Consider the following 26,985-nt stretch of genomic DNA (forward strand, 5'->3'; position numbering starts at 1 on the left):
GGGGCTGCGGCTGGGGCGGCGCGCGCTGGGGCGCCGCCAGGCGCGCGGGAGGACCCGCACCGCGCTCCCCCACCCCCACCCCACCCCCCCGCGCATCCCCCGAAACAAAAGAGGCGGAGACGTAACGCTGTCTAGTATTTTATTAGATTTCGTTTCCAATATGCCTGTATTGGAAGATTTAGGAGACAAAAAAGGCACAAACTCACATTTAAAGAAACAACGAGATCATCTAACCCATTCTACAAAGTGTGTGTTGCAAAGGAAAGAGCACGATGAATCCATCGAAGGTGGCGGGGAGGCCAAGCAGGGGCGAACCCAGGGGGCGAACCCAGGGGTCGCAGTGTGGAGCGGGGAGCAAGCACCCCACCAGCCATCCGGCCTGACCCAGGCTGCGGCAAGGCACCTGCCGCCAGACCCCCCAAGCCCACCTAGCGCAGGTCGGAGAGTGGGGCACAGCACAACCGTCACCTTAGGGCAGCCAAGCAGCCCAGCGATAGCCCCTCCGGTGGGTTGGGGGGTCCTTGCCAAAGCCGATGAAAGATACCGCATGGTAACGCTGCGTGATCTTCGCTGTGCTCGCTAGCAGGAACCAAGCATCGAGACTGAAAGGTCTCCCTGGGATTTGTCTATCCCAAGGCTGAGGGATGCTTTCACTTTGGATTAAACTGGAAGGAAAGAAAGCAAGGGGCAAGGACAGGGGCGAGTATTCAGGCTGGAGTTCCTGCATTATTTTTTTTCTTCAGTTTTTCCACTAATCAGGAAAGCTTTGTGTAAAAGCTCTTACTCTGAAATCAGAGGATCAACAAAGGATTGCATGGTGGAATGTTACAATCTGCTTCCATAGCGATTAGTGTCATCGGATAGAAAGCCTCTTGGATAACACAAATTGAAAGAACAAGTGTGCTATGTGTATTTTCAGGTTGTCCTCAAGTGTAAGAATCCCTCAAAACGTAACCGACAAACATGAACAGAAGTCAGTGCATAAATTCTCAGTTAAAAATACTTGAAACTGAAAGAACTGTAACTGGGGCCTACGCTCCTAGAATACTTCTTGAACAGCTATAGAAGATGCCACAAAACATCCTGGTCCCAAATAGCCTCACAGATTAAAATTTAGTTTCTTCACCTATTTCACAATAAATTTTGTTTTACTTCTGCCTGGCGAGATTGTTAAAAATCCCTCAAACCCCACCCCCCCCCCCACAAAACTGCCCGAGGTCACTGAGAAGAGCCTGCCAGAGTTACTGGTACAATTCAGAGCTTATTGCACTTAGACATGAGTAAGGCAAAATAAGAAACTAAAAATAAAGGGATAAACTGCCCCCTCCCCAGAAACCAAACGCCATCCTCTCCCACCAGAGCACGGCTCATCTTGCCTCGCACTGAAAACAGTTCAGATCCCAGCACATACTTGTTCAGCATGGCACAGGATCATTTCAGGATCTCCCGCTTGCGGGAACGTGAAGGGCTGAAGGAGTCAGTGTGTTACAGAATGCCAAGGAGACTCCTCAAAAGTGGTGATACACCCACGACTGTGTTTGGCATTCAGTATTTCACGTTAGTGCCACCAAATACAGAAGTGGAAAACAAAGTGATTACTACTAGGAAAAAAAGAAAAATCAAACATTGGGCCTTAGGCATAAGCAAAGAAATTCGGGGTTTTCTCATATGTATTTAATAAAGCAGCATTTCTTTGATTCTGTTCTGCTTATTTGATTGTCTAAAGCTGATATCAACATAAGGATAGTTACAGTATTTGAGTTCATTAAATAACCAGAGCTCTTTACATTGTTTAACAGTAAATTTTTGTGATTTATAATCACTGACAGATACCCTAGAAAACAACTGCAGGTCTTTAAGTTGGTTTTTTATAGCATGAAAGGAGAGATTTTAGTCAGTCTGGCAATGGGAAGAATATTATTGCTGAGCAGAACCACCAACCCAGGCACCTGGATGTAATCAGATACCAAGACTTTACTTGTACACCAGCTTTTGCTACATCCCAATTTGTACAGGGGGAATCACATTATTATTAGTCAAAATAATTTTAGCTTTATAAGTTACTGGGAACCTTAGTAAATAAAGAACCAGGAAGTTGCAACATAATATCAAGCAACTTTTCATAACAATTTCGTAAGACTGACACACACAGCTGAAGGACAACATAGCTACATGGGCCAAAGGGACCACGTACCACTAAATCGAAACTCAACAGTTATGTGCTGGAGGTCCTAGCACGGGGACACTGAATGCAGCTTCTGTGCAGTCTTTAATTCATATATGCTAAGACAGAACAAAGTAACGCCGTGCAGAAGCCACATATCACAATTCATTGCAGACCAAGAACTATATCTGGCTACTCCTGATTATGTATTCAAATTACATGCCATTAAATGTCTTACCCTGGGAGCAAGGGTCAGAGCATAGCATTTTTTAGACTAGTTTTGCACTCTAAAATACTGACAGTTTCCCTCTCCAAATAGACATTCAAAGAATGGTGAAGGGCTGGGCAGGAACAAAGGTGGCAGTTTATCCCACTTGGAGAAAAAAAAAAAAAAAAAGAAAAAAAAATCTAAGTCACCACATCACAAGACTATTTTAGCTAAAAGTGTCACTTGGAAATCAAACAGGGCCACATGGAAATTGGTCTGAACACAATGAAAAAAACAGGAGGGAGGAGTCATAAATACAGCGATCTCTAAGTCACACGTCTCCAAGGAGCTACCTCCTTCGTATACGTGCTAACATTGGAGTGCTTAGTACCAGACTGTCTATTTGCTCACAATATTAAGGGGCATCTAGAATTAGCTATGGGAGACTTAAAATCGCCTGCCGATTGAATATAGAAAGGCTTGATCCAGAGATGGTCCGTCAGTCAAGAGTCTGGATTCCCTGGGCCTTCCTGACGACTGTCTTGCAAACTAAAATAAAGAAACAACAAGAACACATTTTAGAACCACTTTGGAAGAACAGCATGCCATAAGAAGTGTCACACTGAACCTTCAGAAAGCAAGTGTGAGACACACTGTCACCAGGGCAGACAATGGCAACAGACCAATGCATCACTACATTTCAGCATTAATCCAGAGCAGAATTTCCAAGACAACCTAAAAATGACAAACAGAAATTGCAATTTAAACAATCTAATCCAGAGGATACAATACAATTAAGACCACCTACTCATTTCCCTAAGCTCTAGAGCAAGTGGAATGAAGAGGAAACTAAAAAGGTTTAAGTCACAAAAAAAAATTAAAATATATCTATCAGAAGAAACCCTGTCAGACATTCCCTCACCTCATATTCCCTGCTTACCACCAACCAACCAGCAGATAACAGAGGACAGGCAGAGGTAAACAGTCAGTCCTTGATAAGGTTCCTCTCCAAGGATAGCTTGGATGGTATTTTACTGCCCTAGAAAAGTTGTGGCTAGTAACTTGGACTTCTCTACATAAATGGACAATCACTTCCTTCTCCTTGCCTTCTTACATCCCTAATACTATACCACATTTTTGTACAGTGTCCAAGGGAAAAAAAAAAAAAAAATCACCAAAACCAACCCTCAAACTGATTATACAACAGAGTAAAGTTCAACATTCTCAGCACTGCTTACATGTTTTAGCATCCAGCATGCTGTCTACAATACAACCTAGGTATCTGGCCAACAAAGGCAAATTCATATATACTCTCTCTCCAGTATGAAAGCCCCTCCCCTGCCAAGTTAGCATACTCATAGTGAAATAAGATGAAAAACAAGTAAAAAGCTTTGAAATTGTCACTGCTGCTTCTCTTGCAATGCGCAAGTGTTGCTCCAGGCCTTGATCCATTAGCAAATACTGTTAACAAACAATATGAGAAATACATTCCAAACTTATTTGCAAGGAATTTTCCATTTCTGAATGTATTTAAGTATTTGCAGGTCCAACTTACTCTTTTGGGACTGCAGAAGTTTCTCTGCAAGTCATGGAAAGTAACACATACTTTACAGAAATAAGAACAGCAGTGAAATCTACAAAATGTTCCAACACATTTTTCTTACACTTTTCACTCAAACTTTTCTTTAGAATCCTTCCGAAACAAGACAATAAACTCACTTGTCAACTTGTCTAGTGAAACAGGTTCAGTATAAAAACAATTAATACTGCAGAACTCCCTGCCAGAAGCTACGAACAGGGTCATTTCTTACCTAAATGTATTTTTTCTTCTAAATAGAGCAACACAGTTTTATAAAACTCACTTGATACCTACAGTGCACAAGGAAGAAGTCATGTTAGTCATCTGCAGCTGACATTCCTTTCACTGGATCTTTTTCTCTCATCTGAAAGAGGAAACACTATTCAAGAACAGATTCTCACACGATGTTATCTCAAAATTTATTGGTACAGAACACATTAAGCTTCCTCCTTTATGTAAGACACTGATTATATCTGAGGATCCTAAATCAGTGTTATTTTTGCACCATTTTTGCTGCAGGTGTGCTAGGGAGCTGGAACCATTATCCAAAGGGCAGAGTGTACATGTAACTATAATGAAATCTCCTCAGGCATGAAGGAAGAGAAGGGTGCAGTGCAGGATGCAAATCATGGAAACAATACACCCATTATTACCAAATTTGTGTTTCTCATAGGAAGAACCCTATTATATACCCCCACTACCTGCTTGTAATACTCAGAGCTAAAAAATCCTTTTACTGAACTGGTTTTTGGAAACAAACAAGGACAAAAATAACCATCAGCTTTGGGTAAAAGCTAATAGAAGATATTAAAGCAGTAAATGAATCATTGCCACTCATATCCTCATTACCTGTGGTTCAATATATTTATTGGCTCAACAACAAACAGAAGGAGAAGCCCATAATGATTAGAAGGAGATTCCAGCACAATGGAGTCATAGCCAATCATTCAAACCACAAGCAGCATGACCTAAATAGCAAGAGGACAATACACACTACTCTATGACAATGCAGCAGTCTTTCCTCTCTCTACTGTACTGGATAGAAACAGTTTTTCACACAACCCACACCTGCCCTAATTTTCCACTGACCTCATCCAGCTGTCTCTTGGTCTCGTCCTCCATCCTACGAATGTCCTCCATAGTCAGATCAACCCACTTATCAAGCCAGCAAAAGAGCTGCCGATGGAAGTTTGTGAAGAGACGCTTTTCTTGCTGCAAAAGGAGGAGGAATAAAACATACAAGCAAGCTTACTCATAGGGCAATTAATATGGATCTAACCAAATCATAACAATAATTTTCAGAGATGTGTACACTGAAGAATCAGCTTCCTCGCCCACCTTTCTATAAAGCTGCCACAACTGGAAAGTGGAGCTATCTAATTTTTAGTCTTTTAAAAGAATATCTAGAACCTTGAATCCCCAGAGAAATGCATTTTTTTTCCCAAGCCTAGACAGCAGCCTGCACAATGCACTGAAAGAATTAGTGAATGTTTTACTAATCTCCTTTGATCTGGCAGTATTGTTCTGACTGAAAAAAGTGCTCCAGGTTGGGCTTACCTAGAGCACAACAGTTGGCCTGAAGGTGCAGAAAAAAGCAGAAACAGAATAAAAGTATTTCTGAAATAATCTTTGACTTGCTAAAAACTGGAGGTTAGGAAGTATAAAGAGTTGACATGCACCTGTCTTGCCTTTTCTTTCGCAGTGACCTAAAAAACCCCTACACTTGTTTTCTACAACTGAAAACCTTTCAGCAGAGGTAACTAACGTGCACAAACTACTTCAAGTTAGGAGCAATTTATTTCCATTTTATAGCAGATAAGCTAGACAAAATCATTGTATTAGGGGTATACAATGCCTCTTGAAAAGTTCTCATTAAGGAAGGACACTTCAGTTTTACCAATTATGGTTTCACATCTGATAACTTGCTCTCATCAAAAGCAGCTTGACTGCTTTGATGCAAACGCGTAGCTGAAGAGACATTCATAAAGAGAAAAGGGTTCAAGACACCGCTTTGTTCAGGGCTTTTGTTACAGGTATTTGAAAACCTTGCAGCAGTATGGTCATTCCCCCTTAAGAGTTCTCTTCAGATCGTATCACCAGAGAATTGGTTTTGCAGAAGCAGCACTGTAGTTTACCAATATTAACCACTGAAAAGTCTCCATGATCTGAAGTCACAGGCATTTCATGAACATGGCACTGCCTGGAAAATTGCGCGTACCGATTCCCAGGTCAAGCATCCTGCTGCAGTTCATGGATTAGAAACTCTGCCACAGAAAAAGCTCTTTTCAGGATACCATTTACTCATATTTTAAGTTAATGAAGTTTCCTACCATCTGCTTCTTTTTTAATATGGGTGTTTCAAGCAGCAGACTAGGAGAGGAAAATATGACTAGAGCTCTAGGACTTGCCAGAAAGATCCTCAGCTGATTAGGATTAGATAACTGAAGCTGTAGCTATATGCCCACAAAAACATGTCTTACCCCTGACCAAAATAACCCTAGTATACATGCATCATCTCACCAGTCACAAGCCAACTACCAAATAACCACAGTTCTCAAGCTTACCTATTAAATAACACAAAACAGCCAGTTTACCTTCATACTTTAGAGTGAGACCAGTTCAATAGCCAACTAACAGAACAATCAGCCAGCCCTGCCCTTGGATTAGCAGCAAACTGAATCCAACTTTAACCGATTGCAGCATTATCAGGCAGAGGCCTTGACTGTCTTCCCTGAGGTGACGACCACGTTTCAAATTAGTATCTCCAGGCAGGATAGACTACTAGAAGTTGAGATGCTAAAGCAGATGGGAGATGAAATATGCCTCATTTCCACACCTCTCTCCTCAAAGAGCTCACTTACCTTCTGTATAAAGTTCTCAACCTTATTTTGCAGACCCCACCACTTGAACTTGACTGTTACCAGTTTGTAAGCACACATGTATGGGCAATCTGTCTGCTTCCCCAGCTCCTTCTGCAAAGACACAGACACATTCACATCAGAACTCAGGGCAAACGTCTCCAGGAAAGCAGACCTTTCAGTCACAACTATGAAGTCTTTCTTCCTACAATTCCTCACAATCATCTTGCATCCTTACACCTTGCCTATCTTTTTATTTTTAAGTTTGTCACATCTTTACTCACACCTTTTCCAGGGTATTTAAGAGTATCATGAAAATAAACTCTAGTTTCCTCCACAGGTGGTCTTCCCTCCATTTTGAGGATGGACCATTCCCTCCTCTCCTCTGTTCTCCATTTTTTTCTTCCATTAAATATATGCTTTTCAGTATATTTATTCACTGTTATGCCACGGCTACTGAGTTTCCTTAGAAGTCTTTTAATCAAGTACCTATCTAAAATATTTTACAAATAGATTATATCATCCAAGTCATCCACATAATTATGAAGCCTTAAAGAAAATTCCACCCGGTTTGTAAGATGGACTTTCCTCATTCCTTTTACAGGAGCCACATGCACTGTTCTCAAGTGAATCATCTCAACCTCAGCTTCTACCAAGTTTGCCTGCTAGAGATCAGACTTCCACACCCGTAGCTCCCCAGACCCCATTCAGGGTCCCTTTTAAAGACCGGTATCATATTTGTACTGCTAGAGTCTTCAGATTCCAAGGATTTCAGTGAAAGGTTAAACACTGCTGCTCATAACTCAACTATTTCGTCCTTGAATTCTCTTGGGTGAACCCTTGGGCTGAACACTGGACAGCTCTGGCAATTTCTTGCAACTCATTCTATCTATTTGTACCAAACCATTTCACTTCCTTTAACTTCAGAACGGATCATAAGCAGAGTTCTGCATTTCCTTCTACAGAAGTGAATCTAATGTTTTACATATACATCTTTGGCTCCAAGCCATGCAGTCATGCATGCAGATACAGATCCTGAACTCATGCAATACATACCTTCCAATTGGGACCCAGAGGTCCACGTCCAGTCTTGACAGATTTGAATTTTGCTGGGTCTTCTTCTGCTTTGTAATCCTATTGGACAGACACAAAAGATTAAACACAAATTATCCTACTGTTACCCAGCTGCTCACTGTCACAAAGGATTTATATTTCTGGTGGGCAAAGACTAACCTCTAACTGCCTTCTCAAGAGCTACTGTTTTCAGACTTCAACATTAGGTCAGGCACTCTTCAAGGAAACATATTTCTCCCCCCTGTGCTGTGTTCTAGACCTATGTGAAGAAGTGGTAACAAACCAATATGACCTCTGTAAGGATTCTTTTGGGGTAAGACTATCAGAAGATCTGTAAACCCTCAGGATAGGTTTCCTGTAACCACTTGTTCTTTAAGAACTAAACACTGCTGCTGAAGAAAATAGCTATGCTCTCTGGAGTTGTGGTATGTAGTATTTTTCACAGCACTGCATCACTATGATGCTCATATACTGCACTCAAAGACAAGTACAATCAAAGTCACAGTACCGCCAGAACGAAAGAGGCAGCAGTTATGTCCCCTGTTGCACAGGAAATTATTTGCATCATTCCCTTCTTGCACCTTGGATTAAGACTGAGGTGTGTACTCTACTCCTACCCCCAACTCAATTAAAATGAAAACAAACTCAAATTATCATCAGTTTGGTGTCAGACGTGATCAACCGATGATATCATCTTCAGAAGTCTTCTGCCCCAGGTGAATTCTCCATGCTCTCTGACAGCATTTAATTCAGATTCAGAGTAGTCTGTATCTACAGATACAGCTTAGTACCTGCCTAATCTATCAGAATCAGATGCTTCTCATGTTCTACCAATTCACATTTATTGGAAATAAAAGCTAGAATAAGTAGTTCTAAACTAGTTCTGGCCAAGTTTGAGAACAAGTAAATCACCCATATTTGAGTAATGCCAGAAACACCAGGTATGGAAACTCAAACAACATTCCATTTTTATATAGTTGGGGGTTATTTTTCCAGTACAGTACAAAAACATCCTTTAGTTTCTTACAGGAACTGTAGTGATTCTTAGAACAAAGTATTAGCTACATGATTTCAAGATACACTTGTGAAGCCATGGGTCAGTTTCAAAACGGAGGCAGTTAAAAGAGATCCTGGATGAAAAGGGCAGTGCCACTTCTTGCTATTCAAGCATTGTAATCAGCTACAGTGCTGTAGAACTACATATCTACACCGTTACGTGCACTGTAAGGCTAAGCAGCACATTTTACAGACAGTATTGACAAAGCTATTAAAAGATCTCCTCTAGCTTGCTTAAACACTTCTAAGGAATGCCTTTCTTCCTCTTTCCATCCTCTCATTTGTCCCGTTACCTGTGACCATCCCTGGGAACACAGTTTGTACGTTATCCCTCTTTTAGCACAAGGCCTCCCACACTAGGGAGCTCTTACCCACCTACCATACCTTGGGAAGTACTTGACTCCGATCAGCAATGTCTATATAAATAGCTTCTACATTCTTCCATACATCTGGCTCCAGCTTATGAACCTGCAGCGAGAGTACAAGACTAATGTGACTGATTCAGCTACAGAACACTCCCATTCTAAGACTGTAAAAAAAACAGGCAGAGATGCAGACACCCAGCGTTCCCCTTCCACATACAGAGAGGGCACTATGGTAAACACAATACGAGATCTTCTAAAGAAGCAAAGGTGCTCACACAGAACAAATGTTTGGGGAACAATTTTATTCAGCATATACAAGAAGCCAACAGGAGGGAGTTTCTGCCTTGCCAGTGCAATAAGCATTTCAAATCCAGGAACGCAGTGAATAGACAGTTCCACACAGCAATTCTCTAATCTAGCACGGAAAGCAGTATTGTGACATTAAAGAGATGAATAAAATACATGACACAAGTACTCACATTCTCTTGTGTTCCAAGATCTGATTTATGCCAGGTTTCAATTTTGATCAGGAAGTCATCCTTCATATACTCATTCTATCATCAAAATAAAGCTTCTTGTTATTCTTTGGATACATAACTTGTCTTCTTGTTAGCTAGATAAGCACTAGGAAAGTCAACTCAAAGAATTATAACTTGATTGGGGTTTCACTTTGGGAGCTTCAGAATTATCTGTAAACACATCGATGCTTTTAACACATTTTTTTTATCATTAAATGCATGAGATCAAATAAACAAGTTGTCCATTGGAAAAAACATAAGTTCCATTGTTTTAGTGAAACATTCAGAGTTTATAAATAGCCTTTTCTTTAAAGGACAATATCTGCTACTCTAAATAGAGTTTAGAAGGGGTAGCATAAGTTAACTAGGCAGAAATTGTCTTTTTAAAGAGATTATTGATCTAGCACCGAGTACTTATTTGGATGCAACTCTTTAAACGAACAGCAATGTTAAACTGATGTGTTGAGAGCTTTTGACGCTAGAGAGGGAAGGGACAAGAAGCACAGTTCTGCCAAGTAAGCAAAAAACTTTCCATTTCTCATTATTACTGTGAGTAGAAAAGGACTTCTAAAGGTAACCCTATCCTCCCTCAAGGGAGTAGAAACAAAAGCACAAGCCAGTGAAACACTTGGCACGTAAAAAGGAAATATCAAATTCAGAAGACAGATTACTCAAAGGAACATAGTGGTATGAGCTAACTTTCTTTTAATCAGTTTATCTAGGCAATGGTACATTTCCATTTCTAAAGCTGGCCACTGACCCTAGTTACAAAGTGTTTGTGGATATGCCAGGGTTGGTAAGGGGCTGTAGCCGACACAATCTTACAATGACAAAAGAGCTAAAGCACCTTTAGCTCAGGCTAAATAGCTTCTTATACCCAGAATGCTTTATTTCAGACATTATATATACTTCCATAGATCATCAGTAAAAACAATACTTACTGTAATAACTGGTCCAAGAAATCAACACATGAAAAGAAAGAGATACAGTACTTTAGTGAAAAAAGAACGTACAGCAACCACTGCCCTCCTCCCACCATCAGCAAAACAGGGACAACTTCAGCTTCCCGGGGGCTGCTGATACTACTGCAGAAAACCCCCTAGAAGCTGATAAACACCAGCTAACTTCACCCCCTTCTCCTCTGGAAATTCTCAGGCTTGGAGAAACCCAGAGGAGCAGCAATTGATTATGTACTGCCACTTCTGCTCTCTGGACTCCAGCCAGCCGGATGAGAAGATGGAATAAGTATGTTCAGCTGACAGCATTTTACCAATCCTTTCTCAGCTTGCAGATAAGAAACACCTCCGTAGTTCTGAAGCAAACACATGCTGGATTTCAAGCCAGTGTAGACCTCATCACCCCTGCATGCAGTAACCAGACCCTCTGCATCTCTACTGCTCATGGTAACTGAACTCCCTGGATAGTAAGGCTCAATTATTCAACACAGAAAAGCAATTAAAGATCCTGTAACAGTCAGCAGCAGCATCTGTTCTACCTGAGCCATCAGAGTATGTTAGCAATTCTCCTCAAGAATAAGGATGTCTTAAGTTAAGAGCTGAACTCTGCAGGTTCTGATGTTTAACATGTGGGCTTTACTAAGCAGCAATTTTGTTTTAAAGGTACTATTACAATTTGTGAGTTTCCAACCCAACATCCTGTAGACAGTACCATTCCATATCACCCATCACACACATCCAGCTATCTTAATTACCTATTGCTGGGCCTTGGAGTGTTCCAGATCCCTAACAATTTGAAAATTGCTTTTTACAGCAATTTACAGAAGGCTATTTATTTCAACTGTTGTGTTGGGGTGGAGAGAGAGAACAAGCAAGCAGAGCTGAGGCTAGTTTTTAAAAGACGGAACTTCATTTCAAAGAACGTTTCATTATTTCTGCAAGGCAGCATTTCTTCCTGCTAGTCCAAACAAAATACTGAATAAACCAACAATAATTACAAATCAGAGCCCTCCCACCTTCCCATGACTATGTGCCACATCTATGTAGCTGCCTTAAAACAGGTTCCTCCACCTTCCTTCACCTTTCTTCTCTGTGGAGAAGACTCCTCATTTGGAAAGCAAACAAATTAATATCTTTAGAAATGTCCATTAAAACTTAGATGTGCAGCTCACTACAAATTAGGGCCTGCACTTGAGGTGCACAGCAGTGACTCCTACACATCTCAGCTGCAGTTATAACTTCTCAATTTCTTGACATTTGGCTGTAGGCCATGCTGACACTCAGAAGAGTGGAATACACGTCAAATTGCTTTTCTAAAAACATTTAAGCAACATTAATATTTAAGTCAGACTGCAGAAAAGAACCATGAACACTGTTCTCCTTGGCACTAGCTCACAGTTGTAACTATTAAGCAACCCTCACTTCATTTTTACTGTAGAAGTTGTAAACGTATACAATGACAATCTCATTTACAGTTCATACTCTCAAAGGAGCTAAGCAAGGCTTCCATTCAAAGTACATAAAAACAACATGTTACAGCACAAACAAGTCTGCAGAATTGCAGGAAGTCATCAGCATTTAAATTCCTTCAATCTGCAGTACTTTGATAATAGCATATAATGTGTATACTGAAGTAATAATTGAGCTTTTCAGAGGAAAAATAGGGAAATGTAAGAAGAATGATCTTTTATACTTAAAAAAAAAAACCAACACCATGATGCACAATTTATTAAAAGTACTGCTTTGTTCAAATTTAAAAGGCTGGATGTAATAGCCAATGTGCAAGTTAGCAGTGCTCCAGAGAGCAGCACACTAGTAATGCCTTGGTACAGGAGGGCACAGGCAGAGGTACCACTAACCCTTACCCAGACAAACCAGGTTTAGTTCTTAGTGTGTCCTGGCTCTTAAATTTCAGACTTTAGTTAGAGCACTGAAAGCCATGCCACTTGGCAGAAGCCAGCATCGCATTTTATGCTGCACAAAGACTCACATGAAGCCATCCAAGCCTTCTCACATATGACCAAAATTACCCAAGTGCATCCCAAAGTAAAATGATAACGCAAAAGGCAGCCCACACCACATACATGGGTTCTGCCCTCCTCCCCAATACTAGCAAGTGAAGGTTTCAGCAACTTTTCTGAGCTTTACTTGATCACGTCAGGCTAGCAGATTCTCCAAACAGATTTGTCAGCCCCCGCATAAAAACTGCCTTCTGCTCCAACCCCCACAACAAAGCACTTTCTATCTCATCTTATATTGGTGTTTATTACAGTTGAGAATTGTTTTTTGTTATGTTATCATTTCTAGCATACCAAAATCTGAAATTTCTTGTGACTGTGTTGGAAAGACTTGTACTTGATTTTAGTATCACATTTTTTCCACCTAAGTAGAATTTTAGCAGTGTGTAACTGAAGGATACGCAATGAAGAGTGACAAAACAAGCCAACTCCATACCTTTGTTTCAGATATTAGGGGAGAAGAAGAGAAAGAGGAGGGTACAGCTAGGCATTATGTCTAACAAAACCTACTGGAGCCAACTTTGTCAGATCTGTTTCCACGATTTAAAGAATTAATGAAAGAAGTGTTTGCATTTAAACCAATTCAGTGTACTTCACAGGCAAATGAACTAGATAATTAATAGCTAATTTAAGTGATATGCAGCAAGAAAACTGCATAAAGCCAAGAAAGATAGGTTTTTAATAATTGTTTCAGCATTCAGCATTTATTGTGACACATTAAAAACTTATTCTGCATTTGATGACAGAATGTGAATTTTGTATTTGAAATATCCATTCCCCTAGATTGCTGCATGTAATTTCACGTACTGAAGTAACATTATCCTCCCCCACCACAAAGCTTTTTCTCTTTTAAAACACTTCATTTAAAATTCTCCTAAGGAAATTGTTGAAAATAACTTTTTTGATACTGAGTTTCAAGAACAGTTGGAATTTTTAAGTTTACAGTTCCCATAGCAACCATACCACTCCCAAATAGCAGAAAATGCATCCTTCAAAAGATAAAAACAGAAAAAAAATACAGCCGAAAATACTACATAAATTTGGAGGCAAAGTCAAACTTGCAGTTCCTACAGCAACGAAGACCGGAAAAACAGCAGTAGTTAAACATCGTGGCTGATAACTTCAGAGAGTAAATAAGATACTAAACACTCCTGTAGAAAATTAGTTTGACATTGTTTCACCACTTTGCACAACTTGCAGAGCCTCACCCAAGCTTTACAGATGGATTCACTTTACACTTGTTGGATGAGAGTTGGATATGTGTCAAGCCCCCAACCCAGAAGCAACCACAGCATTACCTCTTCAGCCTTCACTGACTTCAAATCCTGCAACTGAGTAAATACCAATCACATAACACTGGCTCCCATCAATCTGCATTAAGTAAATGGCAACCAGGATCTTCCCCATTCCCCTCTTGCACCCTTCCATTGTTTTTCACACCAGGTTATCCTGTGCTTGAGTATGTAAAAATCATTCCTCATTCATTTCACTAGTGTTACACATCTGTTCCTTTATTAGGACTAACACCTGTTTCTTGGTCTGTTCTTTTCCACTGTCATACATTACCAGCACATCAGGCAAGGGCAGTTCTTTTAACTCCACAGCACTATATTTTGCTTTTCCTGACCAAAGAAAGTGCTTAGAGAACAGAAATCCAGGATTTAAAAGCTGAAACAGCTTCCCTACTAGATGTCTCCTTCCTTATGCCCTCCTGCCCTCCCCCCTGTCCTTAAACCAAGAAGCCAGCAACCCACAGTCCTTCCCCCACACACTCACCAGTTCTGCAGTAGGGATAAGCATTCCATGCTTTTTCGTGTATATTCAGAGCTCCTTCAGGGGCCAGCATTCTCACAAATGTTGGCACTTTGCTGCAGAATTTGGAAATAGGAAGAAAAGCATTGGTAAGAACGACGTGTAATGAGAGCTGTGGCCCAGACACTCCGAGACAGGCAGAACATCACCTGAAACGCAGATGCTAGAGACTTGCACATGTGCATATTGGTGGGGTTCTTCCCACCCCTGGTACAATGATTTCCAGAGACTGCTGAATTGGATGGTTAAGCTAAACCTTCTTTACATAATGAAAAAAAAGGAAAAAAGGGAGGGGGAGGCAGGGGAAGGAGGCTGAAAACAGGTTGAAATCTAGGAGGTATTTTGCTCTTTAGCCAAACTCAAGTATGCAATCCTGGGTAACAGGATCATATTTGCTTCGAAAAACTCAGAACCAGATTTTCTTGGGACAACAGCCACGCTTACAAGGGTGGATAGCCATACCAGTGGATGCCCACTTCCGGCTGTACCATGTGCCTGCTGCTGCTGTTACACTCCTGTCTTTCAGCCTTTACATTATCTGTGATTTACACAGTCACTGCAACCCTATTGCATCTTCCTCCAGTTCCTCCTACCCAAGGAACCTTGCCCAACTCTGGGAATAGAATGTTTCACATACCTCTGTAAGTGGTAGATCTTGTGTGTGTACTGTCCACGCTCTCCATCTCTTTCGTAAGGTTCGTTCACCAGGACCTCCACTCCTTCCCCTCCACCAGTTTCATTTTTACTGGCTTCTGCCACAGAATACAGCTGCCCCACTTGATACTAAAGAAGTTAAAAGACACATTATTGTGATAGCTATCATTTAGCGGAAGTAATAACTTTAGCAGAAGAGGCCACAGATAAATTTATGATCTGGGGAGAAGGCACAGAAAACTACATCCACTTGCGTGTCCAGATAAGCAGCTCATTTAATTTTGATACAGAAAGCTTGAGTGGTAGTTAGGAGGAGAGCACTGCCAATAGGATAGTTACCTTTAACCCTTAAATCTCAAGCTCCAAACCAATACAGATACAGGAGAAAGTAAAATGGATTAAAGGAGTGTCAAGACAACCTTTAAAGAAAACACAGATGACCCCAGGCATACTGTAGCAAAATCCATAGTATGTCACTCTTTTTGGCACACAGGTGTCCCAACTGTTCTGGTCAAATGGAGAATAATGCACTGCTAGTACTAAATTAATAATCACACAGTACTTTATCCAGAAGAGTCCCAAAGAACATGAAATGAAGATTTTTGACAAAATGAGGGGTCGGAGGGAAGGGAGTGAAGAACTGCAGAAGGCAGACAGAAGATACAGGGTACTTGCACCACCTACTTTAAGTGCTCTGAGAAACATACTTGTTAGATGTGTACGGCCTAGGAGCCCATTAGAGTCAAAGATGAGCACCTCCCAAGTGCAGTTCAAAACAACTACATAAGAAGATTGAAGTAAAGAGGATATTTGCACCAGTGGGTTTTCCAATGAAATGCTGCTACCTCTTAAGGATGAATACACTGAAATTACCCTTCTCGGCCTTTATGACGAGGCCTACTAGCATCCTAAAACTTCTCTTGCCAAAATTGACACTATGATCAGGTCAGGTCAGGTCATTTCTCTTCAGTGAACACCCATTTCTCTTCTGAACTTATTTGTCAGGTCCTCTCCAACCAAGCTTTTTATTTCTTCTCAACTGTCTTTATCCAGCCCCAAATTTTGGTTTACTTCCACATAACTAAATCCATTCTGAAAACTTTATCTAATGAAATAACTGAACCAACTAGAATCCCGGATGACCAGCTGATCCATGCTGTCAGTACTCCCCCTATTATTTTTCCTAGCTTCTTTGTTTTGAGTTGGGGCTTTTTCTGCATCACACTTCCTCTTAGCCACAAGCATTAAACCACTAAAAGGGAGAGCACAGAATTTCAACATACAGTGAAATTCTTACCTTAAGATTTCAGTCTCTTACAGACACTCACTTGGCAGCATTATTTTCCAGGAATCACCCAAACTACTTGATAGTACACAATCTCTTTTGTAAAAAGCATGCAAAAATGTTTTAGAGGGAAAAGCAGAGGAAAATTCAAGAATATGAACAAAAGAGAATATTCTTCTCTGCAGAATATGTAAAGACTAATACACTCTTGCCTCTAGTAGTTGAAAAAGGGGATGCAGAGCTCAAAAGAAACACGATCAAATGAAGAAAATTCACGCAGGTATCTTTAAGGTGAGGATAAATGAGCAGACGAGGTTTAAGGAAGAAGCAGCTAAAGCACTAAATCAAAAGGAAGCGTTCAAACTTAACAGAGTGAAGCCTTAAACTGAAAGCAAGCAAAACAGCAATTGTTGCCAAAGGCAGTACAGAGAGACAGTCTGACAGGGTGATCCACAAAGTGCTAGGCATCAGAAGTGCACTGATTAAAAAACCCAAACAAAACACCAGCGCCTAAACCCCCAAAACCTCCAAAACACAACTACAAAGCAACAGAACACTGTTGAGGCCTTCCTCCTTTTCCCCAGCACAGGGCTGCACATCAGAATCAGGAAGAGCACTTACCACTCCCTAAAACAAAACCCAGCTTGGAAAAGTGGAATACTGCTCAGAGCTGAAAACCCAGAAATATTTCACTGGGCTGGTACATCTTCATCAGTGAAGGAAGACTTCTATAGTGGTTAAATTCTGTTGTCAGAGCATCCCAAATAAAAGCAGTACCCAAGCTCTGTGGTTTGTACCATCTGGTGCTAACAAAGACCAAGAAAACATTTATTCATATTGGAAGAGTAGTAGATGGCAAGCCAAAGTAATAAGGCTGGATGTCCTGGTCTCAGTTAGTCTGAGGCAGGGCAAAAAGCATACAAGACCACTTTCAAGCCAAGAGCAACAGCTCTGCTGGATCTCTCCAGAAGGTACTGGCCCAGGCACTCCTCACTTGGCTGGACAATTCCTGCAGCGTCACCGGCAGATTGGGTTTCTGTCTGGATTTTGGGCTGCAATACAACTCTCTGCCTTCTGACATTTCATATACTGCTTTCCTTATGACTCCTTACAGATGACCCATACAAAGCAGAATACTCATCTCCCTCTAGAAGAGCAAAACATGAGAGCTGTGAAATCCCAGAAGCAAGCTGATTTAGTGGAGCCACACATACACTCATAGGGAAGAGAACTTAACGTGAGTTTGGCAACTACAGTATTACAGAGGAAGACTGAATGGCTTTGACTGCTTTGCACCAAGTCTCTGGACAAGTCTCCAGGGGTATAAACTAATTCCTCTTAGTAACAGCCTCTCATTCATTCCTTCTCCCTTTTAAATACGTGGGTCAAAGTTCAGACACTAAGAAGATAAGCCCTTTGGTTTAGCATCTTCATCATTTAATCTTCCCTGTTATTTCTGATCCTTTAATCGCATCGATAACAGAGGAAAAGGCCCAAATAAAATTGTTCCAATGAACAAATCCCACAGCATCTGCCTAAAAAAATTTATCAGAAAACCAGATTCTGGCTCCATAAAGATCAAAGTGTCAGACAGACCTATCCTTGCAGACCTGAGAGCTCAAAAAACCCACCTTCTCTTCTGCAAGAGAAGTCAACCCACTTGATCCATGTCACACCACCTCATACAGCTGACAGCATATCTTCATTACACCAAATTTCTTTCAGAAGGCCTGATCTCAATGTAGCCATCTTCAAGAACAATTATTTTCCTGAAAGCAGCTTTGAACACAAGTAAGTCCTTTGTGTTTGGCAAGGTCCTTCCCATGTGAAAGCAACAAAGAGGCAGCACAGAATGTGTACACACAGCTCTAATCCATACCAGCATTTCAAAGTGGCAGCTGGCAAGACACCCACACAGCTACTCAAGTCCACACCCTCGAAGTTGGCACTGTGCAAGGTGATGCTGGTCAGAGTACAAGAGCAAAGGTTAGCACCTAAGATACAACAAGGTGGGGTTTTTTTTCTTTTTGCTCCCTGCAGCACAACGATGTATAAAACAACACAGGAGTGCAGCTTGCAGCCTGCACTTCAGCAGGACATTTTGGCAGAATTTCCTAGCAGAAGACAGTCTGCTATAGTCTAACTCCTACATCCCAGCCTTCAAGTTTTAGTCATTGCCAAGGCTTCTCTTCCACTGTGTTGTTCCCATCTTAGCAATTACTTGGCTAACTGTTTAGCACCAATCTATTTATTCATTAAGTCACATTACTGCAATGCCTTTCTGATCACTGGTTTTCTCTTGAATTCCTTACTATTGGTTAAGCTCCATTTTTTAGGTTGACTGAATGCAGAACCCCTGGCATATCACAGAATACCACAGACTCCCTCAGCCCTATTACAGTGTCTCAAAGTTGTAATTCATTTCATTCCCTATCTTACGCATTGGTACCAGACTTTTGGCAATAATTTGCATGCAGAACGTGTGAACTCCTAAGTCTTTCAAGCAAAAATTGCCCATATTAAAGTGAAAGCAAAGTCCTCTTGCTAGCCAGAGATGCTTAATGAGCAGCTACATGGTCAGGAGCCACAAGTCTCCAGAGCCCTACTGAAGAGTTTTATGCACAAGGAAATCCTTGAAAGCAAAGAAGTTTTAACAGCTGTTTTGCAGTACAGACAGTAGTGTAATTAATGACCAAGTGATGTACAGATGTGTCAGCATCTTTCCACACAGGAAGGTAGACAAAGCAATAAACAAACCCAAAGCAGTAGTCATCCTTTGAGTCAATACTGGAAATAACCTTTCTTCTTAAGCATACCTTTAAAACTACTGTATCATGTAAGTACATATGCAAAGATAAGGAAACTTTAGAAATCTTTCTGCTTAAGGAACTAGTTCCTGAAATCCAGATTATCACACGAGAACTGTCAGATCTTGAAAAGGGGCATCATCCAGGGGACATGGTGACAATATGCAAGTCTGGGGAAAAATTAAGTTTGCTCACGTTGGCAGTCTATCCACAATCCAAGCACATTAAGGTGTTCTCTCTAGTATCTTCATTCCTTCTCTTCTAATGATGTTTATTTGCTCTTCACTTTATAGACTTTTCAGTAGGTTGCTCAACTCTCTGGAACTCCTCCAACCCAGAGGAGAGGAAGACACCTTCTGAAACAATGACCCCACGGCATCCTCATACAAGGAGGTTGCTAGAGGCCAACAGATTTACATACCGCCCGAAACCTCAATTTTCCACACAGGCAGCCTACACACAAGGCTCAAACGTGCTTGGCACTGAACAGCCAGCCAGGGAGGGAAAAGAGCATAGGATAGGACTCACTTTAACTGGATGAAGGTTAATCCTAGTATCAGAGAACTCAGAAAAACCCTGTGCTGGGTTCCATCCAGTCTAACCCCTCTCTAGGAAACAATCTGTACACTGATGCTTTGACTTTCTCTTTACACAGCTTGATGCCTAGGAGGCAGGCATGACTATGAGGCAGGGCTCCTGTTATTCAGGCTACAGTATTCTGTTTACTGAGCTCTGGAGTACCTTACAATTTACCCATAACTTTCTCTAACCTCCAAGTTTGCATCCTTTACTTACTTGATAAATCTTACGGTGTTAGTTCTTTGTCAAGGACTTCCCCACATGAGTAGCACTCAGACACAACAAAAGATCCAAACACACCTACTCTAACACTTTAGACAGACTTCCATTAAAACTACTTGAACAAAATTCAACACAGAAGGCATCTAAGCTACAGGTAAGAAGTAAGCAACAGACTTTTGGCATTAACAGCCTCACTCTTGCACCAACACAGAACACAGACCTAAAACCACTGCCTGATCAGAGGTCTAGACTTTCTTTCAGCCTATGGTACCCGTCACAGCAGACTGACCCACAGGAACAAGGAACTCAGCTTAGTCTTTTACCAGTCAGCCTCATGGCTGCAGGAATACACTGTATCAAGTTCTAAACTGTGTTCTGTCAGAAGAGTAGTTATAAAAGGCATATGCTTAGAACAGTGCTGCCAAGATCCAGCTCACCACTGTGTACACCACAGTAGCTGCTATATTCAGGGGAAAGAAAAACGAGTAGGAGTGCTGCTGTTGTAGCTCTCCCCAAGAGTTAGAACAAGCCCTTGACCAGAGCTCACAATCCCTAAGGCTTACAGCCAAGGACCACAAGGAAAAAAAAAATACATCTGGAAGAAGGAATCTACTACAGAAATGCTACAGACTCAAGTGACTCTGTCATTTCAATTTCTCATCTACCTTGCTAGTATGATCATTAAAAAATTGAAAACATTTATATGGTCAGATTCTCTGCAAGACTGGTGTTCAATGCAGAAGGGAGGAAGGAAAGGCAAGCTGCAACTCTCAGAGAAAACAGCAGGGAATCAGCCACAGACCGCACTGCTATTCCATGGCCAGTTTGGTGATCAAGATCACCACATCCATTGTACTCTACATTTCCTTCTCTCAATTAAAGCTTCAACTAAACAAAAAGAAAGTTTTATTTCTGTAAGAGCTAGAGAAGACAGGTCTTAAAGAGTCCTAGGAAAGATATACACAGTCTTTCTTTTGCTATACCAGCCTCATGAACCAGAAGAAATTGTTGGTCCTTGTCTAAGAGTTTAAAACAAAAGGGTTCAAAACAGGAGTTCCAGCAAAACACAGTTTAAAGGGCAATTTAAATTTCTCCTAAAAAAAACACCTGAAAAAAGAACAATAGTATTAATCAAAGGAAACTGCACTTTAGAACAGTCTGACAAGTCAAGATTTGTAATCAACACATCTGAAGTACTTTACAGGAAAGATAATCAGTACCCTCAGGCTTAAAGAAATTTAATTATTTGGTAAAAATGATGCTGAATGAGTAACATCTCACAGGGGTCCTAGAAACAGCTATATCCTTTTGCATTTTCCATGGTGTTTTCTTTCATACAAACTGCTTTGATCACAAGTTTATTTACAGTCCTAAAGAAAGGAAGCAAGAAAAGGACTCACCTCCTCCACAGACACAGGCAGGATAACACGGCTGAAAGGGAATACAGAAACAGAAAATTAACAAATACCTCCGCAGCTGCAAAATTTACATGACATTCCTCACAGCAATGGCTACACAGCTCTCCTGTCCCCCCAGTATTTCAGCATCCAACTAGTTTAGCATCCCCAGCGTTTACCCTTTAGTCCAAGACTATTTATATAAACAGCCTCAAAGAGAATCAATACATGATAGAGCATAATTGCAATCCTGTACTAAAACCGTGTAATTCTCATAGGCCCTTACTGGTAACACCTTACCAGCCTACAAATCTACACAGCATCAAAACAGTTACATGTTCCTTCTCACTACATCCCTTCAACAGTCAAATCTTATTTCTCATCAAGTTGTTGTGGAGGGTTGCTATGTGCTTCAACAATTTTGCAGAGATCTGTGATTGTCACAAGCCATTGCATGATGTGCTTATACATCCTATCCAGTAGGAAACGCCACCAGAGAACTGTTTCAGAAGGCTTTCTCACAGCCGACTGCAAAGGAAGGTGCTGCTTTTTCTATACAGTGTGAAAAAAGGTGATCCATGTGGTTTCCTGAATGCCTCTTAGAACTGACTGGACTACAGAGCAAAAGCTGCCAGAAGTCACACTGAGATTTTTTGAAAAAGACAAGAATAAAACTGAATTTAAAGGTGATAAAATGCATACATGTTAAGGCCTTTAAAAATACTATAACTATCTCCAAAACTAGATTTGTATTTAACTTCTGCTTTCAGTAAGGATGATGCTGAAACAGGGAACCAAAGCAAGATACAGATGAAATGGATACAGCTACCGTGGGTGGAAAAATTTCCAATATTTTGGGATTTAGTATCAAAGAAATGAGAATATAATGGGATCAGGGAAAAACTCTTTTATTAATAACTGATTTTTAAAAAGCAATACCAGTGAAAATAAAATTTCTTTTCTACATTAGAGGAATGTCACCAGCAAGACAGCACAAAACAAACTTTAAGAGGGGCAAAAGTTTACAGATTATGCAAGATTACTTATGACAGCACTGCTTTATGCTGGCTGCAAAGTACTGCAGAAAGAGCTACTGAGAACTGCAGATGAAGTTCAGTGTCAACAGAAGAACACCACACTTAAGCATTTGTTTTCCCCAGACAAATGGGGTTGATGAGCCCCAAATAAGCTACTGACAACAAACATCTTTGTGTCCTTATGGAAAAGCATCTGGAAACATCAGCTCAGAGGCAGTTCAAAAGTAAACACAACATCAAGAACCGGAACACCGTACATACACAGATACACAAAAAAGACAGTTACGCCACTATACTCTCTCACACATCAACATCTTGAATATTGCATATAGTTTTGGTCACCTCATCTCAAAGAGGATAAAGGACAAGCAAAGGAAGGCAGAAGCAATGATTGAAGATGGGGGAAAAGTCTCTGTGTGAGAAGAAAGTAGCTAGACTAGGCTTTTCAGCTTGGAAGAAAAGAGTTATAGGGTTAAAATATGGTAGAGCATTAGAGAGTCATGAATGGTGTGAAAAAGAGAATGAAGAAGGAACAATGACTATGTCTCACAACAGAAGATTTCAGGAAAGAACAAAAATCATTAGGCAACAAATTTTAAGACCAATCAAGTGTACTACTTTACATCATGCATACTTAAGTTATGGGATTCCTTGCCAAAGACAAAAAGTATAAGCAATTTTAAAATGGGATTTGATCAATTCATGGAAGTCCGTATGCCATTTACTGGTAGGATATACTGAACAACATTCATTCTACTCACTTATACATTGTTTCCTAAAAATATCTGCTAGAAAAGCAAGATATAAGAGGACCTCTGGTCCAATTCAGTATGGTATTCCTTACATAAGGGAGAAGAAAAAAAAAAAAAAGAAACTGGATTTCCACAGGTAAACCATGCCATCAAGCATGACATTAGGTTAGTTAACTGGATTAAACAGCAATAAGAATGAAAAGAGAGAGAGGATGGTAAGTAAAGGCAAAAGTCCAAGAGACAGGGAAGAAACAATCGTTTTGGAATGGAGTTTAAAAGCATTTTTCTTTAGAAAACCTGGTGTATAAAGATGGATGCAAGCTAATGAAATTCCATTTAGGAAACTGGAAGACACTAGATCTGAATATTATCGTAAGAATTCAATGTTCATCAATAGAGAAACAGAAAGTTAAATAGTTTACAATTCATTTAGCCCAGCAAACCAAGAATCCAGGGGATTACTAACACTTGCAGGTAGTCAAGTGGTAATGAAGGAGGAGGGAAGACTACTCTAGAGGATCCAGTGGAAAAGCTTCACCAAGAGCAGCAATGGAAACAGACTCCTAACTTTGGGGTGGCACTTGATCAGCTTATGAGAAATTATACAATGTGGTTGGCCTGAAAATTCTGAACAACATTTAAGATCCCTCCTAGATTAAAATCTGCCTCAAATGACAGCAAAGGGAAGTACAGCTGCAGAGAAGGTCAGTGTCATTATCGTCACTTCACAGGAAAGGGAAGTGAGTCTCTACACACTGATTCTCCTCAAGGTCTTCCAATGCAGTTTAAATCAAAATAAAGACAGCAAGCAAGACCTCAACCATCATTTACAAACCCTGAAACCAAAAACCTAACTCAAATAAATGAGCAAACCCCATGCAGCCTATATTTAGCATGGATAGGTAGAAATGAAAGGTAGGTCTGATGAAACATCAAATGAAAATGTTAAAGTTATCACTACATAACCATCAGTGCAAGAAGCTGTACCAAAAAGATGATACAGATTGTCCGACAATAAAAGATGTGACATCAGGTTTTTGTTACATTGCTCTATTTCTGTAACATCTCCCAAAATACCTATGGAGCACATAATAATACCCATTTGATTTAGTAGGGAGAATGTGACAAGGGGTCACAGTGATGGAAGAATAATCTGCTCAGATGATATGCAGTTACAGCTCACATATTTTTACCACTTAGATTAAGCAGGCAGTAAGGCACCCACGTGCAGTGCTGGGGCAACCAGAACTAATAAAACAATAACAACAACATACTTCAAATAACCAGGCTACACCAAAACAAGCAGTTTCTATATGCCTTAAACAACTGCTTCCTGGAACAGGAGGTTTAGTCAAAAAAAATCTCAAATAGCATGTTAAATGGGCAACTTTCACACACAACATCAAGGAAGATTTATACCAGAACCAATACAGTGACACAACTCAGAATGTGCAACTGTTGGAGCTAGCTGGGAATACCAAGTCAAAAAAAAAACCAAACCAAAACCAACGCTCCTTTCTAAAGTATAGTAGGCACCTTGGCTGTCCTTAAAGCCACATATGTCATCAATAAAGACACAAAGAAGGAAAGAAAACAAACAGGACAATATAGCTGATGAGAAGACTTAAAAGTTGGTGACCCTTCTGAAAACAGAAATGGAGGCCTGTAAAAAGAAACAAATTTCATAATTGTGGTCTTTTAACCTTTAGTCTTAACATTTACACTTCACATTTTGTTTCTGAAACAGGCAGTGTGAAAGATACGCTGATTTGGTGAGTAAATGATAATACCAAGTAAAATGATTTTTGGAAGCCTGATGTTCATCAAAATGAAATTTTCATACTCTCAGAAATCTGGGAATCCAAAGTACCTATGTTCCTACCTTTATGAGACGCCCTGTGAGTAGCATAGCTCACTGGGAAGTGAGCTTGACTGCAGTACAGGACAAGAGATTGTAAGCAGAAACATCAAAAAGATATGTGAATGTGAACAGACTTAAACCAGACAGGCACTGTAAGAGGAAAAGTACATTAAACAACTAAAATTCATAGGAAAATATCAACAAAACAGATAACTATCTTTACATGCACCTGAAACTAAGGACTTAGCCCAGGTTTTTGTCTGCTACCCAGTTTAACACTACAGAAGACAACAGTATCTATGTTAGGCAGAACAGCTCTGCTGCTGCTCTTAAGTTCTGCACCCCTATTGTTGGATAAAAATACCAAGGGTTTAAAGATTAGGGAAAAAAAAGTTCAAGTTTAAAGACAACTGCAAGGATCAGTACAACCCTCAACATAGTTTTAATATTTAAAACCACACCATTGTCCATGATCTGACAAAAGTAATTGCTATAAAGAGGACACCATCATGTAGGTAAATGTGTCTAAGAGAAGACCTGAAAACCCACTTTATCATTGGGACCAAAGCTATTTCTATAAGGGGGAAAAAAAGAAAAAAAAAAAAAAAAGAGGGAAAAAAGCCTCTTCCATCAGTCAAAAGTAGTTTAAAATGACAGACTGCACTTAAGTTAATCTTATGAATTCAGAAAAGAAATACGTGCAGTAGTATGCTGAGCTGAAAGACGCCTAGCCAAAGTGCTATTCCAAAAGAGCATATCATGTTAGCAAGCAGAAAGCAGCTGAACGAAAGACTACAAAAAGCGATGTGACTAATAGCTACACACTCACGACAGACCGTCCAGCCTTTTTTCCACCCCTTCTTCCCCAGAACAACCGCAGCAGCCTCAGGGACAGCAAAAAACTCCAAGGTAAGGTTTCCACATCAAAAAATATTTTGGAGTTATCTTATTTCTGGCACACTCTTGTTGGAGTCTCCCGTTCGAAATTACACCGCTAAAGGCGCGTAGGAGAGGAGGGGGATCAAAACCAGGCTCCCCGCTTAGCCCTGTGACAAGGGGAAGGGGGCAAGGTGCCGCTGCCTCGCACAGACAGCGCTGAGCCGGCGGCTGCCAGCCGGGGTCCGAGCCCAGCTCCCGGTTCCGGCAGGGCCCTTGGCACCAGCACCCCCGCTCCCCGAGCCACCGGGAACACACGCACCCCACCCCCCCGCGCAACCCCCCCAGCGCGGAGCCAGCGGCGAGGAACGGGGACCGGGGAGGCCGTGGGGGCACGAACCCAGCCGTCCCCCGCAGGGCTTCGCCAGCCGCCTGGCCGGGCACCGGGATAGGGGGCTGAGCGGGGGGCCGGTGCCCGCCGGAGGGGGCCGCTGGCAGCCGCCGGCTCCCGGGACACCCCCACCCCGTCGCCGCCGCCGTGACCTTCACTCCCGCCCCCACCGGCGCCGCGGCCCTCACACGGCGATCCCCCCCCCCCCTCTCCGCCGCCCAGCGCCGGCTGCAGTGCGGGACAAGGCCGGGCCGCCCCCCACGGCTGGTCACCGCGCACAGGCGCGGCCGAGCGCCGCCGGGGGGTGACCGGGACGCAGGAGGAGACCACGGACCGGGGCTGGGGGGGAAAGGAACTCCCTCACTCACTATTCCTTGATGAGCACCATGGCGGCGCCGCCGCGCGCCTCCCGCCCGGGCCGGCCCCGCTGAAGGTGACAGGCGCCTCCCGGCCGCTCCGCTGGACCGCGCCGCACCGGGACGGGGGGGCTGGGGCGGCGGGAGCAGGGGCGGGGCG

General features: G+C 41.5%; 1 protein-coding gene across 2 annotated transcripts; it reads right to left on the minus strand.

Annotated features, from left to right (window-relative positions):
• Positions 1–122: 122 nt before the first annotated feature.
• On the minus strand, positions 123–26,985 carry PITPNA (phosphatidylinositol transfer protein alpha). Of its 2 annotated transcripts, none has more exons than XM_055716781.1 (11): positions 26,838–26,985; positions 21,556–21,586; positions 15,246–15,391; positions 14,565–14,664; positions 9,784–9,858; positions 9,324–9,407; positions 7,866–7,943; positions 6,813–6,923; positions 5,041–5,163; positions 4,246–4,315; positions 123–2,921 (listed from the first exon to the last, which is right to left on the minus strand). In XM_055716781.1, the coding sequence occupies exons 1-10, from the start codon at positions 26,855–26,857 to the stop codon at positions 4,268–4,270; spliced, it is 816 nt and encodes a 271-aa protein (XP_055572756.1). In that variant the 5' UTR covers positions 26,858–26,985; the 3' UTR covers positions 123–2,921; positions 4,246–4,267. The 2 variants fall into 2 exon arrangements, with proteins under 2 accessions (XP_055572756.1, XP_055572762.1); XM_055716787.1 differs by having other exon boundaries at positions 4,235–4,315.

Source organism: Falco cherrug, chromosome 1 (assembly GCF_023634085.1).
Source record: "Falco cherrug isolate bFalChe1 chromosome 1, bFalChe1.pri, whole genome shotgun sequence".
Classification (NCBI taxonomy): domain Eukaryota; kingdom Metazoa; phylum Chordata; class Aves; order Falconiformes; family Falconidae; genus Falco; species Falco cherrug.

Excerpts from the sequence above, each read along its gene's own strand:
- PITPNA (XM_055716781.1), bottom strand. The coding sequence starts at position 26,857 with ATGGTGCTCATCAAGGAATA. Across the intron at positions 9,859-14,564 it reads ACTGCAGAACTGGTGAGTGT|AATGAGTATATGAAGGATGA; the intron begins GTGGGGGAAGGA and ends TTTTGATGATAG. Across the intron at positions 6,924-7,865 it reads CTCTGGGTCCCAATTGGAAG|AAGGAGCTGGGGAAGCAGAC; the intron begins GTATGTATTGCA and ends GTGTCTTTGCAG.